Below are 18,367 nucleotides of genomic sequence, written 5' to 3' on the forward strand. Positions count from 1 at the left end.
AGGATGGTGTCTTCTTACTAATCTTGACCAGCTATGGGCTAGGTTTACCAAGGGGAAATATTTCCCTAGTAATAGCCTGTTGCATCATTCTACATCATTTAAAAAAGGCTCTATGATTTGGAACAATATAACTAAAGTGATTCATTTGATGCAATAGCTAGCTTGTTGGAAAGTGGAAGATGGAACTAATATCTTAATTTGGTACGATCCTTAGATTCCTTATTTGGAAAATTTTATTTTTAGAATTCCAGGTCCTAATTCAATTAATCCTTTCTATTCAAAACTGAATGACTTCATTCAAAATGGTTGTTTGAACGCTAATCTTGTTCACTCTCTATTTTCCATCGCATGTGTCATATCCATCCTTCATATTTTTCTAAGGTCTAATCATGTGAATGACTCTTGGATTTGCCCTCTAGTAGGATGAGTGTTTTCTCTATTAAGATTTCAGCTAAATGGCTACTTTTGTTACAACATGGTGACTTTAATTAATGTGAAAATGAATACTGACTCTAAGAAGTTGTAGAATCTTGTATGGCATTTGAAGATCCATTCCAAAATTTTCTTTTCTTATGAAAAGTTATGGTGGGTGTGTTAAGTACTAAAAGTAAGTTATCATCCTTCAGTCCTATTAATCCCTATTGTAGCTTTTGCAATAAGGAACTAGATACATAATGACATATTTTTATCATTTAGATTGGATTCTGGCTGCCAGACCGATATGTCTAAGGGAAGAATATTTTCAGTCTTCCTCTTTATGTGAGTTGATAAAATCTTTTGTTGCTAACCCTTCTTTGTCTTTAGTAAATGGACCTATGGTCTTAAGCTATTTCTTATAAGTCTATTAAGCATTGATGATTATTGTATGGGGGATCTTCTATTCTAATATGTGATGGTAGTTTCGACCCTTTAACGGATATAGGATGGGCTTTAATTCCATTGTAAAATTTCAATTGTATTGACCTATATGGATCATGGTCTTGTAAGAATCCTCAAGAGTCAAAGATACGAGGACTACACTAAGGCTTGCAAGGAACGAACGAGCAGGGATGGATGGTATGGTTGCATTGTCAAGAAGTTGTGGCGTGGCTAATGCAAAGTTTGTGTGAAGAATAGCTGTGGGAGTATTACTCGTTACTTTGTGACATTTTTTTTTTATCATGGAACCTTTGTCTTCTATTTGTATATTGAAGAAGGATGGATAGACGATAGACTGTTTCAATAGCCCATAAATGGGTTGGGAAGGCTATATCTTATAGGCTGGTAAGTACTATCAAGATAGATGTTGAACATATTTTATTTAGGGGAAAAAGAATGCTACCTTGTCGTGTGGATGGCATGCTTTCTATGACCAGACACGGGAGCGTGCGAAAAGATTGCTCAACCCACAATGACAATGAAAATCCCTTCTAAGCCAGTGCCTTTGTGTGCAATCTCATTGGCTCCTGCGTTGATGTAAGGGCCACACAACTGGTTAGCGTTCTCTTGCCATTTATTTAACAAAGGTATTTTTATTTTCTTGAAAAATATTGTACAGACAAGCTGGACTTACAATTTTTTGGATCTATTTTTTCAACATGGACGTTGAAGAATAATCTCTTTATCATGCACCTAGATTTGCCATGTGGTAAGGCAAAATGGGGCCAAATTTTTGAAGACAGGTAAACAGAAGATCCCCTGCTCACAAGTCGAATTGTAGATCAATTCAAGTTTGCCATGTGGCAAATTGAATTAAAAAAATTTGTGACTACCAAGAGGGTTCACCAGATTACACTTGGGGGAAGGGGACGGGGAGGGTATGCTGTTAGATTGATAGATAAATAATTGACTTTGAACTTTGAAGCTGAAATTTGACATATTGTTGTTTTTTTAGACTATTTCTTAGAGATCACCGGATTCACCATGACTACGTTTGGTTGCCAAGAAAATTAAAGGGGAAGGAAATCAAAATTTTCAAACTGACAAAAAAAGATACTTTTATAAATTACTTAGAATGATACTTTTTAAATATTATTTTATGTTACTTTTCAACCCACCCAAGGGATTTAGATGTAAAGTAAAATGAAACTTAATAGCTAAATATAAAATGACTACGAGCGAGTGATATAATCATACGGGATAATGATTACAAATTTTTTTTTTTTTTAATTTTCCTTGCAATCAAAGGTAGCTCACATAATTCTTTCACATGGCAAAATTAAGGATAATTCATTAAATTTTTTTATTTTTTTTTTGGTTTCTTAAAATTTTTGTTTTATTTTTACCTGAAACAGACGGAGTTTTGAAGCAAGGAGGGGAAATAACCCAAAAATTGGTTTCCGCAATTAATAAATCAGATTGCTACTTCCCGGGCAGACCCTCGACGAGCCCAACCTGCCTAGGGTGCTGCCAGCCTATGGACCGTGCAACACACATCCCGAGGCGTACGCCGATATGTGTGCAATACAACTCAAGCGTTAGATGACTCTGAGCACCCTGGGCGCGGAGCTCTTTAGACACGGTCCTGATCCATGTCTGACAAATGTGCGTGGTACGTGTGTGTGTTTGAATCAAATTTATTGCGGGTCCCATGTCCCCCGTACTATGCTTCTCAGGTTAAAAATTGTGGGCTTTTCGTCATTTCGTAAACAAGGAGTCTAGGACTTTAGGAGGAAGAGGAACCTGTCAAGGTAACAAGCGAGAAGCTACGAACTCTGTAACAGTGAAAGTCTCTGTTTTAGTGAGGTCGTCTGGTCTCTCTCGCTCTCTCTCGCTCTCTCTCTCTGTCCTGAAGGGATGGGGAAACGAACTGTGTATGTATGGGTAGTTGCGACTCTGTGTTTTATAGTTCTGATGATCATAACTCCTACCATTCCCCAGTCTCAAGAATACCACAACTTCGCTGATCAACGCGTGTTCTTTGGTATTATTTCATTGCGTCCCTCTTTTTTCATTTCAAATTGGGATTTCTGGCTCATGTATTTTGCGATTCTCTAAAATAAATTGTTGTTTGTGTAGTCTGATTGATTTTAATGAAATGGATGGATGGAATAGTTCCTTGGTGATCGAACCTTGAAGTTTAGCTTGTTGGGGTTTCCATGTTTATTACTTTAATTCTAAGGTTTATATAGATTTTTCATTTTAGTTCTTCTACAGTTTATGGGGGATTTTTTATGCAGAATTTGCTTGCTTGGGTAGATCGATGGTTTTGCAATTTGTGAAACTTCTTTATGAATTTGCCTAATTGCTTGCTTTTAACATTCTTTTGGGCTCAGAAATAGGATCTTTGAACAGAAGGGTTCAACTATTGGAACCCTGCCTTTAGAGAATAATGTATAATGATTGGATTCTTAGTCAATTACTAGTTGAAATATCTCTCTTGGGTGTAATAAGTCAAAATATGAGATGAACTGATCCCACTGAGAAGGTTGGTCGTGGCAGACTGACAAGCCACTCTGATATTTATCAAGTCTATGATTTGCTATGAGATATTTAACAGTTCATTTGCGGAAATTTGCTGTGTTAGACTCTACACCAGTTATACAAGCCCATATATCACACCAGGTGCCAGTGTTGGAAATTACACCCATGTTATTGTCGTCCTTGTTTTGCTCTACCTGTCGAACCTATTGTGAATGGTATGAAAGTTCCTTCCTTCCATCATCATCAGAGCCCTAACCAACAATCTGGATCAGAACATGAGTCCTATTTATCCTTCCTGCTCTCCCTGTGCTAATATCTCTGACTTAGCATAGCTTGAAATATTGGGTGGGATCCAAGTAAAAAAATTGGGAAAGATTTGCTGCCGGCTGCCTACCTGATGCTACCTTCTTTCCAGTTTTTTGTACTGATAATGCAGATCAAAAGCTTGACACCAGCATTCCTTGGTGATGCAGTGGCATTATCATGGCTGGACTTGCATGACCCGATCTAGAAACCCAAACCAAGGTGTAACTAACTGGGATTTTGATCTAACAAGGGTTTGTAGGGGATGATATTGTATTTTTTAAAATTTCTTTTATCATGTTTTATCTTGGTTGGAGTTAGATGTGTAGGAGATTCTAGTTTTCTTGTTTCCTTGTTTAGGTATACTGTAAGTTTCCTTGTTTGAGTGCAATTTCTTTTTATAAATATGCTTGTAATCCAACGAAAGAGACCAAATGGAATAATGGAATGAAAATTTGAGTTTGGTTTACCTCTTGATTGTGGAGTTGTGTGCGACCCGGTTGGTTGAGTGGTTCCTTCTTGCATCTCTCTTTTTCCTTCTTCCAGGTACGATATATCTTCCACCTTCCTTCTCATTTGAGTTTTTCTGGTTTCTTATTCGTTCGATTCCTCTTCTTGCCGTTGTTTCTTTTATTTCCTGTTAACGTCTCCTTGTGATTTACAAGTTGGGTTCAGCAAAACATAGTTTGATCTCTCTCTCTCTCTGTCATTCTTCTTTCAGTCTCGGGAGTTGGGGATTTGAGTTGCCATCATAAGACGACTTGAACATCAGATCCTCATCCCTTAACTCCATCCTGTTGAGAAATCTCTCTCTGAAACCAATTGGAACCTACAACTATCGCTGACTCTAAGTTTCATAGATTTACAATCCAATTGCCACTTGGTTTCCAGGATTGTTGTGGTTTGGATCAACTCGGTAGATATAGGCGATGCTGGTTCTGAAACCTTAGGACTGTTGGAGCCTGGAGGTTGATTCATCAGGTTGCAGTTCAAACTTTTATCTTGAGCTCTACCGTTTTCCTGTTTTAATCGGGCATGCCTGAGATTAGACCTCAGGTTCTAGTCTTACATTACCTTATCATCAGTCAGTAAATAGCCATGAACTAGCCTCCAAACAAAAATTGAAGATCGAGGAAGAAGACCTTTTAACCTCACAACATTAGGCCAGCCTTGAGAAGGATTCTTATTGCGCAGTTTTTCCCAAGCCGAAGAAACAGAAAACATCCCTGACTCAGACAAAGTCCACACCCTCTTATCTTCCCGAGGAAACGATGGCAGAGGGGTGCTTTTAATGCGTTTACAAATTGACTTACGAAATTTCCACTACCCATTTTTGAGATTCTCTCTTTCCAAGTGGGCCCATAGCGACCCAAAAGCAAGGTTGTTTGACCCGGGGATGCTTTACTTGGTATATCCAATGTATTTTGTTCTAAAATGATGCTATCACGTAGTATCATCTTTATGTATGTCCTACATTCTGTCTGACAAGATTTTTTGGGATCCTGGTTCACTCCTTGCAACAGAATCAGAATCCTCAACAGACACGGTCACAGGGAGGTGTGTTCTGGGAGGTGAGAACACAACTAGAATTGAGCAATCTTGATAATAATTGAAGAAGTAAGAAAGAGATAGGAGGAATATGATCAAGGATTCTCACCAAGGACTAGGTTAGCATCTCACCAACCAAAATAAGGCATCTCACTAGGCTCCACAACATTTCACAACTGTTGGCATAAGGCCAGAAATTTCATTCAACTTCTTAACTTGTTTGTTGGCATAAAACCAGAAATTTCATTGCACTTTTTAACTTGTTCATAATGCTTTCAGTCAACCCTTTTATAGAGTGTCTGGGAGTGTTAAACTCTCATTGGGACTCTATCCTAGACTCTTTGACCATATAATGAACTGCACATCTAGGCTTTAGATAATAGTTATAACTAACTAGATAATGCTTCTCAATTTCTGCACACATGCATTAATTACTTTTGACCCTTCTTTGATTAAGACTTGGACTGGATTAATTAGGACTGGTTTTGGATGAACCAAAAAAACACCCAGACCTGGTTGATCTGGCCTAAACCAACTGAACCTGTTTCAGTTGAACCAGAATAGGTTCATTCAAGGAACCGTAAGCCTGGTTCCTCCCTTCTTGCGATAGTATTTATTATTTTATTTCATGTTATAAGTATGTGAGTATTCTTGATTCATGGGTCATCAATTCTTCATTGATTCATAAATATCTCTTACTCATTTTACTTACATACCTGTTAACATTGGTAAATATTGTACCGAAAAAGCCAAACTAGTTCTAATGAATGGCCTATGCCTCAGCCTCACTGTTAATTTGAGGACCGTAGAAACATATTTGGGTCAAACATTAAATAGAGTTTTGTAAAGATGCCCTAGTTTTTATACTCCAATTTTGTTGCATATATTTCTCCCAGTTTCTTTATGTTCTACATACCCCCTGACAGAATCTCGATGTCTTTTCAATCCTACCATACCATGATAGATTGTAAATGAAGTTTTACATGCCATCTAGAAGTCCATTTTCGGAAGAGAATTGTGACTTTTAAATTCCATTTATGACGAAAGGAATTGTGCTTAGTACTTCTGAAGTTTTAGATTTGATGTCTCTAAAGTAAAGGATTCATATATTGTGGATGGTTTAATTGTGTGGAATATTTCTTACACCTATGGGTTTGCTAGTTCATCAAATATAAGCTGATATTGTATCTTTTAATATAAATAAGGGGAAATAATATTGTCACTGTTTGTGTGTATGTCTGTGGTACGATTTACTGTTTAAAATTTCTCCTTTTTCATTCCTTGTTACATGATACTGAAAAGGCTGTTACTATTTTTCAGGGATACCTAATACATTGAACGTGGTCTCAAATTTTCCTTTCCTGGTAATCGGTCTCATCGGGCTCATACTCTGCCATCATGGGAATTATTTTAAGTTAAGGTACAGTATTTCTTTGGCTTCCCTCCCCTTTTTTTTTAGGTTTTGTTTGTGGGGGGAGGGGGGAGATGAGGTTCTTGGAGGCATAAGGTAAGATGTTGTTACGACTTGACAATGCAGTAGAACAGTGATTTGCAAAAGAAAAATGAAAAAGGAGATCACAGCAGAACACAGATTTATGTGGTTCACCCAAGGTGGGCTATGTCCACAGCTGAGCGATAATGTAGAGCTTCCACTATTCCAATGATGAAATTACAAACATATAGCTTATCGTGTAGTACAATATAGAGAAACCCTAATCCCCAAAAGTACAAAATTGCCTCCAGTATAAACAACTCCCAAAAAATTCAGGTGGATTAAGTTAAGATCAGGCTTCATCAATAACAAAATTCTGCATCCTGTTTGTCATATTTCTTGATTATGATGTACTCTTGTTTGTCTAATAGCTTGCAAGGGGAACTGTGGGGTTGGACATGTTTCTTTGTTGGTGTGGCTGCTGTTGGTTTTGGTTCATCTTATTACCATCTCAAGCCAAATGATGCTCGACTTGTATGGGACCGTTTGCCGGTAAGCTAAGCTTCTTCATGGATAGAAAATTAGATTAATCTCTTCCTCAATACAAAATGATCCACTCCTATGAGATTTCTTCTTAGTCTGCCATCTTTGTGCATTATTGAGGTATTGCAAATCTGTGTAATGGAAAATGGCTACGGATATCTATCACAATCTTTCCGTGGTTATTCAAGTGCTTTTAAGACGCATATGAAGCTTATGCCTTCAGAGGCGGGGGGGGGGGGGGGGGAATTTTTCAAAGCTTAATATCAAGGCTTATGCCTCCAAAGTATGAATCACACCATTTACATGCCCGACACCATTAAAAGTTGTGGTCAACTGCTTCTTTGTTTAGTCCAAATTCTAGAAATAGTGTTATTATCACAACAATATGACTAAATATTTTTTATATCCAATTTTTATTTGTTCAAACAGCAATGTGTTTTCCTTCTAAATTATTTCGTTTCATATATTCTATAATTTTTTATGCTTTTGATTTTTTTTTTAATATAAAAAGGGTGTCTCAGTGCATGAGGGTCCCACTACCATGGTTCGTAATCTCGGGATCGGTCTCGGTGTCATCTAGAATCAGGCCAAATTGGATGCATTTGCCCCTGTTTTTTAATAAAAACTGATGTTTTTATTATCTTTTTACCCTTGGCCGTACCAGTGGATCAGTATCGGATCGGGATCAGTCTCAGCCGATACCGCTCCGATTCGGGTGAATTCACCGATCTGATATATTGATCTTACAAACCCTACCCACTACTGCATGGTCTGGAAGGGGCAAATATCTTATCTATTTCCTCCACACATTATTTTGATGCACTTTGGAATTTAACCCTGTAATATATTTTCCTCATTTACCAAAAGTTCTGTTTATACAAAGATGCCATGGATTTTATGATCTACTCTTCCATGTAAATTTAGGTTTTTATTAGGTTGAACACCACTTGTCATCCTTGCACATTTCAAAAACACTGGATCGTTTAAATGATAGGTGTAGGAGGATGGATTTAATCTGCCTTCTTCTATTTCAGTTCATCCAGATAAGCCTCACAGTGAATATGTAAAAGAATGAAAACCAAAAGGTCTTACGGAAGGACTTCTGACTTCTTATAATTATTATCAAATATTTTGTTGGGAAGTTATAAGTTTTTCTCCATGTCGATTTCTGACTCTTGTTACTGGCTGTGGTATTTGCTTAATGTTAGTTGGCTGGATGCATGAACTGTCTTTTAACTTCCACAGATGACAATTGCTTTTACATCCATTGTTGCAATCTTTATCATTGAAAGAATCGATGAGCAAAAGGGGAGGACATCTATTATACCCCTTATTTTGGCGGGTGTAATAAGCATTTTGTATTGGAGGCAAGCAAGCTGACTCTGGACCTTGTAGTTTCATGATATAAATATTCTTGAGAAAGGATTAATTTATTTTATTTATGCTGCAGGTTCTTTGATGACCTCCGTCCATATGCACTTGTCCAGTTTGTTCCTTGCATTGCAATTCCTATAATGGCTATCTTGTTGCCACCTATGTACACACATTCTACTTATTGGCTCTGGGCTGCAGGTCTGTGTTGGCATCAGGGATATCTTTTGAAGATCTTTGAATCATGGAATGTGTCCTAGGTCATGCTTCCAGATTTGTCATGTAATTAATTCATTTGAATGCAGGATTTTATCTGATAGCTAAAGTGGAGGAAGCTGAGGACAAATTGATTTACAAATGGACTCATCATATTGTCAGTGGGCATACCCTCAAGCATCTATGTGCTGCAATGGTCCCTGTTTTCTTGACACTCATGCTTGCAAAAAGGAATATTGAACCAGTGAGGTAGACCTTTTTACAATGTCTCTTTTGAATACATGTTACGTAGTTCCCATTCCATTTGGTCATACATATTCAACTTCAACAGGGGACTTCTCAACAGCCATCTTTTATGATTTGGTTGAGTGGTCTTGTAGTCATACAGGTTTAGTAAACCCACCTTACATATCTTCTTCTCTTATTTGGGAGTCATGAACAGGTTCTGGCAGACTAGTAAATATCTTTTCTGTGGAATGAGTTGGAAGCTATTTTGCAGGGCAGGGCTTGTGGACATACTTCATCCCCTGTTGCTGATGAGCCCTCTTCAGTTTCTATTCCCAGATAACCCACCCCTTTTTGAGCATTTATTGGATTTTCAATTGCCTTTATTATGAGACAGAAATATATATATTTTTCCCTTCAAGTCCATAGATACATCATTTCATAAGAGAAAAATGGTAGAAGTTGTGAGTTATTAGACCTAACAGACTGAACTAAGTAGACAGTAGGGGCATCTAACCATACATGACTCATCCTAATTCCCACTCCCCACAAATTCAGTGTGAGCATCACAGCACATTCTTCATGGGACATGTATTATTTCACAACTACTGAACTTGAGCACAAAGTCTTGATGTTGAGTAGTAGATGAAAATTCATCCTTGGCCACTGCTCCATGTATGCTTTGTTGGAATTGGTCTTTGTTCTCCCAAATCGAACCACATTACAAAGCTGTGCTTACACATATCTAGGAATACATGGAAGAATTTCATATTCCCAATGCAACAATTTAGTTTCATGTATCTTGGAAATTCAAACCACAGTTGTCAAGGCGTTGCCTAGGCACCGCTTAGGCGTCCAGGCGGATTTCTAGGTGCCTAGGCGGTTGCCGCCTTATTGTAGGGCGCCTTGCATTGATTTACTAGGTATCGAACCAGGTTCTGACACTTATTTATGCCAAACATCATTTTAAGTAAATGATTTTATATTTGGTATTTCATTTAGTTAAGATATTATTCATAAATAAGCAAATACCCCCTATTTGAATCCAATAAAAATAGTTAAAAAATCAAATTCCACAAGGATAAAAAGTCAACCCCCCAATTCAAGAACAAAAACTGGATTTTTGGTGTTAGGTGAAATTTTCAACTTTCTAATGCTGGGGTTTTTCTCAAATCTAAAATTTACATAAATCTTAATATGGTAAAATGTTGCTAAAAACCAAAAGTGCGGTAAAATATTCATTTGTTTTGATATCTAAAAAAATATTTTCATTTAGAGCAATTTTGACAGCATTCACGCACACCAAATAAGGTTTGACCGGAACATAACTCCTTCAATACAAATCAGATTTAAGCAATCTTGAATTTGTTGGAAAGCTGATTTTGTGTTCTACCTAATACCAAAAGTCCCATATAAAAATAAAATCATTTGATCAATCAAATTTCTTAAACAACAAGCACATTTCTCTAAATCGAGAGCAGGTTAATTACTTATTGATAACATCATATTTTCTAAGAACAGTATAAACCAAATGTGAGACTAGATATACTTGAAAATGACTAATGTCACGAACATATAAACCAAATGTGAGACTAGGTATACTTGAAAATGACCAATGTCACGAACATATAAACCAAATGTGAGACTAGGTATAGTCGAACTGATATATTAAAAAAATAATATTGGAACGCGATTTAGGCTTCCTAGGCACTGCTTAGGCGCCGCTTAAGCGCCTAAGCGCTTAGGGAGGACCTCAAACGCCTTAGATCTCCTAGCGCCTTGACAACTATGATTCAAACTGAGATTTGAGTCAGTAATCTAATGTTATTGATACCTTTATTGGTTATTTGCTCTAATTGCATCTGTTTTAGTTCGGAGTTGGATCGAGGAGAGTAATTTGACTTGTCACTTGTGACAGAAGTCCTCTTTATTTATAATGAGATTACAACCCAAGAGGGTAGAAGGGGAAAAGAGAAAAATAATATAAAACCATAATGAAGCCTAATGTAAAGTGATAAGATGCTAATCCCATGGATCTCAACACTCCTCAAGTTGGTGCAAATATATCTTACATGCCCAACTTGGAGACCAGTTGGTGAAACACTTCACAATTTAATCCCTTTGTGAACACATAAGCCAACTGATTAATAGAATGGACAAAAGAAATACAGATAAGCCCTTGTTCTATCTTCTCTTTGATGAAGTGCCAGTGCTTCGTCATGTCATGCTGAACTGGGTTATGGGCAATGTTGATGGCGGCTTTGTTCTCGCAATAGAGATGCATGGGAGCTTCGGTGGTAACACCCAAATCACTCAACAACCCTTTCATCCACATTAGTTCACAAATTCCTTGAGCCATAGCACGATACTCTGCTTTTGCACTGGAGAATGAGACAATGGACTATTTCTTACTGTGCCATGTGATCAGATTACCTCTTTCCTATTGTCAGAAAAGAGAATACCTTTCACAGGGGCAGGCTTCAGGTACCTCAAAATCCAGTGCACTACATCAAGATGAGATGTCTGAGGGTCATGAAGGAAGCGGCTAACAATACCTACAACATAGGCAATGTCAAGTCTGGTATGGGATAGGTAGATCAACTGACCAATTAGTTCTAGTACTGCTCTCTGTTAGCTGGATCACCCACGACACTACATAATGATGGTTAACCTCAATAGGGGATCAACAGGCTTACAACCAAGCATTCATGTTTCGCAAAGGAGGTCGAAGACATTTTCGTTGAGAAATGAAAATCTCCTTGTCGGACCTTACAACTTCAATCCCAAGAAAATACCAGAAAGGTCCTAGATCCTTGGTTTCAAACTCAGTGGCCAACAGATTTTTAAGGTGAGAGATCTCAGTATCATTATTCCCAGTGATCACGATGTCATCTACATATACAATAAGAGTTTTGATTTGGGATCCACTCCTCTTCACAAATAGTGCATGATCGGCTTGGCTTTGTTGGTACCCAAACTTCTTCATGGCTTTCAGGAACCGACCAAACCAGGCCCTAGGGGATTGTTTGAGTCCGTAAAGAGATTTTTGTAATTTTCATACTCGGCCAGCCGAGGAGGAAGCAAAACCAGGAGGTAAATCCATGTAAACCTCTTCTTCAAGGTCTCCATTTAAGAGAGCATTCTTGACATCCAGTTGTTGCAGGTTCCATCCCAGTTTGGTAGCACATGACAGCAAAGCTCCGACAGAGTTCATTTTTGCCACGAGCGCAAAAGTTTCTTGGTTGCATAGTTATCAAGGCAGGAAGGCGACCATGGCGTTGGAGAGAGTCTAAAATCAAGGTGACACCGCCAAGGCGCCCAAGGCGTCCAAGGCGACCAAGGAGCCTGAACGCCTAGGCAACGCCTTGATAACTATGTTGGGTAGTCCATCCCGTAGGTTTGAGTAAAGCCCTTAGCCACCATATAAGCCTTGTATCTCTCAACAACACCATCTGCTCTTTGCTTGGTTGTAAACACCCATTTGCAGCCGACTAATTTTTTCCCTGTTGGGCGAGGCACAAGTTCCCATGTACCACTCTTGTCCAATGCTTGCATTTTTTCTATCATGGCAGCCTTGCACTTCAGTTCTTTAATGGCTTCCTTCTAATGCTGTGGAATAGACACAGAAGACAGGGAGGAAACAAAAGCAAGATGGGAAGGTGATAGAGACTCATAAGACAAAATGAGAAATAGGGTGTTGAGTGCAAGAGCGAACATCTTTTCTTATGGCAATAGGACGATCATCAAGGTCAAGTATATTTTCTGAAATATACTTCAGATCATGGCACAAGGTCCCATGTACCATTCTTGTCCAATGCTTGCATTTCTTCTGTCATGGCAGCCTTGCACTTCAGATCTTTAATGACTTCCTTCCAATCTTGTGGAATAGACACAGAAGACAGGGAGGAAACAAAGGCAAGATGGGAAGGTGATAGAGACTCATAAGACAAAATGAGAAATAGGGTGTCGAGTGCAAGAGCGAACATCTTTTCTTATGGCAATAGGACGATCATCAAGGTCAAGTATATTTTCTGAAATAGAAGAGACATTGCCTGATGGAGAGGGCGAATCTGGAAGAGGTGCCACAGTGGGGGTAATGGTTGATCTCTCATGGTCTTCTTGTTCTTGGATCTACTCTGAGTGTAAGTTATGACTTCCAAGGGGGCATGGACAGTTGCTTTCTCATTCTTACTGTTAATAAGGGGCTCCCCTTGAACTGTAATATTAGTAACATCAGGAAAATCCTCAATAACCATAGGACCCATAACCATAGGACACGATTGCTCTTCCTCAAGACTCTCCACCTGAAGAGGTGTCGTGTAATAGGGTTCCAACTCATGGAAAGTGACATCCATGGTTACATAGAGACAATGAGAAGGAGGGTGATAACACTTATAACCCTTTTGAGAAGCTGAGTAACCCAGGAAGATGCACTTAATAGCACAGAGATCCAACTTAGACCGAGAAGGGGATGAGTTATGGGCAAAACAAATGCACCCAAATGTTTTGGGAGGGAGAGAAGTGGCAATAGAAGGGTCAGGAAGAAAGGATAAAGGTGTCTTAAAGTTAAGGACACTAGAGGGAAGCCGATTGATGAGGTAGGCGGCAGTAAGGACAACATCTCCCCAATAGTGTTTTGGGATAGTAGTGGTAAACATCAAGGAATGGGCCACATCCAGGAGATGCCTATGTTTTCTTTCATGGATGCCATTTTGTTCAGGTGTCCTACCACAGGAGGTTTGGGAGAGAATACCATGTGAAGAAAGGTACTCCTGAAAGTCATGGTTAAGGTATTCAATGCCATTATCACTACGAAGGACCCTGACAGAAGCATTAAACCGAGTATGGAGCATGGCATGAAACGATTTAAAACAAGAAAACACATTAGACTTATTGTGGAGAAGGTAAACCCATATGAGGCATGTGCAATTGTCAATAAAAGTAATGAACCACCTAAAACCATTATGATCAACGGTCCTAGAGGGACCCCAAATATCAGAGTGAATAAGGAAAAAGGAACATTACTATTACTATCACTTTGAAAATAAGAATTTCTGGTATGTTTCGAAAATTCACACATCTCACAGTTAAGCTGTTCCAAACCATAATGTTTAACTAAATTAGGAAATATAGAACGTCAAACATGAAAAGAGGGATGTTCCAAGCGACGGTGCCAGTGTAGTAGCTTGGTCAAGGCGCTATCAGAGCGGAGGATATAAGCAGATGAGGGAGCTGGAACAGTTGGTGGAGAGTCCAAGTAGTAGAGACCTTCACGGACCCGACCATATCCAATTGTTCCGCCAGTCACCTGATCCTGAAACATGCAATGAGTTGAAAAAAATTGAACTGAACAATTAACTCACTGGTTAAACGATAAATAGATGAGAGATTAGCACATAACTTAGGAACATGCAAAACAGAAGAAAGAGAGCTAGGAACTGCAGGATACTGAACCTTTACCTGAGATAGAGGACATAGACCCATCGGTAACACGTACCTTATCCCGTCCTAAACATGGAGAGTAGGAACGGAAGACCTCTAAGTTGCTAGTCATGTGATCAATAGCCCTAGAGTCAATTAACTACAAAGGACTCGAAGAAGAAACATGAAAAATACCTGACTGGGCAAGGTTGGAAACAGGAGAATGGGAAGAGCCAATAGTTAGTTGTTACCAATTTTTTGGATTGCGGCCTTTAGATCCGGAGAGAAAGGTGTCGGGGCAGCAGTAGAAGGGACAGCATCGGAAGCATTAGAGAGATTGGCTTGGGAACGAGAGTTGCCAGGTTTAGCATTACCCTCACCTTTGGGACGCCCATGAAGCTTCCAACAAGTCTCACGTGTATGACTGGGACTACTGTAGTAATCACACTTCACTGGTTCCCATGCTGGTGTAGTGCCCTTTGAGGGATCCGCGGGAAGAGGTGTAGGTAGAGTGGTAAGGCAGATCGCACAGGAACAACAATGGGCATTATAACCGTCCGACAATGTTCCTCAGAGTGAACCAGATTGTAAGCCTGAAGAAGAAAAGGAAATGTATCATGCCCTAAGATCTGTACCCGAACTTGACCATACTTAGGATTGAGATGCGTCAAAAAATCATACACCCGTTCCATCTCTCTTTCCTTTTGGAAAGTATTAGCATCATCAGGGTGAACCATGGGAACAGGGTGATAAAAGCCCAACTGTTGCCAAAGAGAAGAGAGGGCAATGTAGTAGGTAGTGACAGAAAGTTCCTTTTGAGTTGTAACGCGAACTTGTCAAATCTCATAAATCTGGTCGTAATTCCCTGCTTGAGAATATCTGGCGAACTGCATCCCATAATTCCTTGGCTGAATTGAAGAGAACAAAATTGGGGCTCATAGGAGCTTCCATTGAATCAATGAGAAAGGACATCACCAATGCATCATTAGAGGACCATGTAGTAGCTGTAGTCGGATCTGTAGGCTTAGGAGAATCTCCAGTAACAAGGCCCGCATAATTATGTCCGCGTAGGGTGAGAAGACAGGCGCGAGACCAGGTAAGATAATTCTGGCCATTCAACTTTGTTGGGCCAGGTTGGAGAGAGTTTGAATGTCCTGTGGAGGTAGAACGTCCAAGAAGAGGCAAGGGATTGGTACCTGTAGAAGTAACACTGGTGTCATCGGCTTATCGTTATCCATGGAAACAATCTCGTAGAAGAATCACTTGAGGCAGCGAAACAATGGCGTGGGCAGCAGCCCAGCGAAAAACAGCACCGGCATAAAGAGAGGGCTGGCGGAGAAATGGCACAGCGACCTTGCGAGTCGCGGCGGCAGCACCGGCAAGAAGAAGGCCGGCGGAAGGAGGCGCGGCGACAATGAGTCGCGGCAGAAAGCGGCTCGGTGATGGGGTCGCGGTGGCAGCATGGCCGAGAGAGGCAGGGCCGTGGGAGTGGCGCGGTGACCTGTGGGTCATGGCGGAGGCGAGGAGTGGCAATGCCGGTAAGAGGAGGCTGGCGGAGTGGCGTGGCAACAAGGATCACAGTGGAGTGGCAGTGCTGGTAGGAGAGGAGGCCGGCGGAGTGGCATGACGACAAGGGTCTGGGCGATGGCAGCGTCGGCAAGAGAGGAGGCCGGCGGATTTGGTGCAGCGACGGAGAAGTCACGGTAGTCAAGAGAGGCGGCTGCAACAGGCTGGTGATGAGGGGGAAGGCCAGCGGACAAGTGGCAGCGGCGGTGAGCAATGCTTGGTGAGGAGGCACGGCGGAAGAAGAAAACCTAGTGGTGCATGGTGTTGATGTCATCTACCAGGCTAGACGAGGAGGCTGGGCCTCCGAGGTGGCGGCGGTGGCTGTGGAAGAGAGAGATGTGAAAACCAAAAAAGATATCCTAGGGTTTCGGGCTCTGATACCAAGTTCAGAATCAGAGTGAGGTGAATAATTTGACTTGTCACTTATGACAGAGGTCCTCTTTATTTATAATGAGATTACAACCCAAGAGGGTAAAAAGGGAAAAGGGAAAAATTATATTAAACCCTAATGAAGGCTAATGTAAAGTGATGAAATGCTAATCCCACGAATCTCAACAGTTTTCAATACTTCTTATTTTTGGGAGTGCAGAATTATGACCCTTTTTAATCTTGTCCATTGTCTTCTTCATCATGCTTCTGCAGTGTGGCAGCAGAAGGGAAGTGCTTGGAGTAAGCTTTGTCAGTAGTGAGTGTGTGTTGACCTTATGGGGGGTCTGGTGGTGGGTATGTCTGTGTGTGGAGTAAGGTTATGGATTTTTTGTTTGGGAATGATATCTTTTCAGTCATGCCTCTTCAATTACTTCTTAGAATGGAGAGTGGGAAAAAAAGGGGGGGGGGGTGCTTGTTTTGATTGTTCCCAAAATATTCTCATGGAGAAGAGAATATTTTGGCACATTTAATTCTCATCTCACCTGCTTATGTATTATTGAGTCATCTTACCCGAAAGCTTAAGTAGGTGGAGAGGCCCATCTGATATATGAAGTCATCCAGTTCCTAGTGTTTGTCGACATGGGGATTATTCCCAACATTTTAAGGCATTGGCACTCGATATGTTAAGCTTCTAACTAGTATTGAAAAAAGTAAATGCCATTAAGTTTTGGCCTTCTGTCCTCATTCCCCTCCCTGTTTTCTTGGGTCAATTCCGTGAACCCTGCCGCCATTCAAAGTGAATGTTCAGGATTCATGCTAAATACGGGTTTTTATGGTGCTGCCTGACCTGACATGCCAACCTTCTCCTCAACCTGGGTTGGGATTTGGATTCAAAGCTGCTGGGGTTTAATGTAGTCTGTGATCTATTAATAAAGTTAGGGTTTTAGCACTGCAGATGAACAGGGATGTGATTTTTCCCCCCTTTGTAACTAATGACCCTTTTCTTTTTTTTCTTCTTTTTTTTTTTTGGGGGGGGGGGGGGGGGGGTTCTTTCCTTAATCTGTAAACTTTGCTCTAGCAGAACAGAAGCTTCTGATTGTTTTTTTGTTTTTTTGTTTTTTTTTGTTTTTGTATAGAAATGGCTCAGCTTCTGAGCATCTTAAGATATTGCATTTCCACCTTGATGCAGGCAAAGTTTGTTCGAGGTATGGAAGATTTCCTGGACAAAGGTTAAAAATGACAGGTTGATGGTAGAGACTTGTACCTCTGCCTACTCAGAAGTGTCTACAGTTGAGCCACATTCGACGGTTAACCTGACTTGAGTTGTAAGACATTTGGGCACCAACTAAATACATGAGTTACACATACAGACAATCTTCAAAGTAACAGTCAGAGAGCTACCTTTTATGATCACCTTTTTTCTTTTATCTCAACTAAAAAAATTTACCAAGTATTAGCTCATATTAATATGGAAAATGTCTTATTCTTTTTTCTCATCGGGATCTTGTTGTACACAAAAAAACATCAATGTAAATATTATTAACTTACTGAACCTGCCTGTTTAGCAAATGCTATTAATGGCTATCATTTACTTGTTTCATTAGTTCATTAGGCTATTTGTATGAATGGAATCTTCTGGTGGGATTTTTCACCCTTTTTTTTTTTTACAGTCTTTAATTAACTCTTGGGTACTCTTCTCATTTCTTCTTTTTTTCCCCCTTTTTCTCCAAACACACTGATTATTTATTTAGGAAATGGGACATGGATATCCCCTTTTTTTGGGGGGGGGGGGGGTAAAATGGATATCCCTGTTACATCTTTGGAAAGGATGAAGTTTAACAACCTCATAGGAACCTTCAAATAGATATTCATATGCATTCAAAAAGACAACGGATTTCTCCCTTTTATTTTTCAACTTTTTTTCTTCTTCTCCCAGTTGTTTTGAGATTCATGTTTTGAATTTCTCATTTT

The 18,367-nt window shown here is 39.8% G+C and overlaps 1 protein-coding gene across 1 annotated transcript; it reads left to right on the forward strand.

Moving 5' to 3' along the window:
* The first annotated feature begins 2,696 nt into the window (after positions 1 to 2,696).
* On the forward strand, positions 2,697 to 17,989 carry LOC122666734. Its single transcript, XM_043862795.1, has 8 exons — positions 2,697 to 2,715; positions 2,766 to 2,902; positions 6,574 to 6,673; positions 7,117 to 7,237; positions 8,474 to 8,595; positions 8,679 to 8,800; positions 8,905 to 9,064; positions 17,586 to 17,989. Exons 2-8 carry the CDS (start codon positions 2,776 to 2,778, stop codon positions 17,716 to 17,718), a joined length of 885 nt encoding a protein of 294 aa, XP_043718730.1. The 5' UTR covers positions 2,697 to 2,715; positions 2,766 to 2,775; the 3' UTR covers positions 17,719 to 17,989.
* Positions 17,990 to 18,367: the final 378 nt, after the last annotated feature.

The sequence above is a fragment of the Telopea speciosissima genome, chromosome 7 (assembly GCF_018873765.1).
Source record: "Telopea speciosissima isolate NSW1024214 ecotype Mountain lineage chromosome 7, Tspe_v1, whole genome shotgun sequence".
In the NCBI taxonomy this organism is placed as follows: domain Eukaryota; kingdom Viridiplantae; phylum Streptophyta; class Magnoliopsida; order Proteales; family Proteaceae; genus Telopea; species Telopea speciosissima.

Excerpts from the sequence above, each read along its gene's own strand:
- LOC122666734 (XM_043862795.1), top strand. The coding sequence starts at position 2,776 with ATGGGGAAACGAACTGTGTATGTATGGGTAGTTGCGACTCTGTGTTTT. Across the intron at positions 6,674-7,116 it reads GGGAATTATTTTAAGTTAAG|CTTGCAAGGGGAACTGTGGG; the intron begins GTACAGTATTTC and ends TTTGTCTAATAG. Across the intron at positions 8,596-8,678 it reads ATAAGCATTTTGTATTGGAG|GTTCTTTGATGACCTCCGTC; the intron begins GCAAGCAAGCTG and ends TTTATGCTGCAG.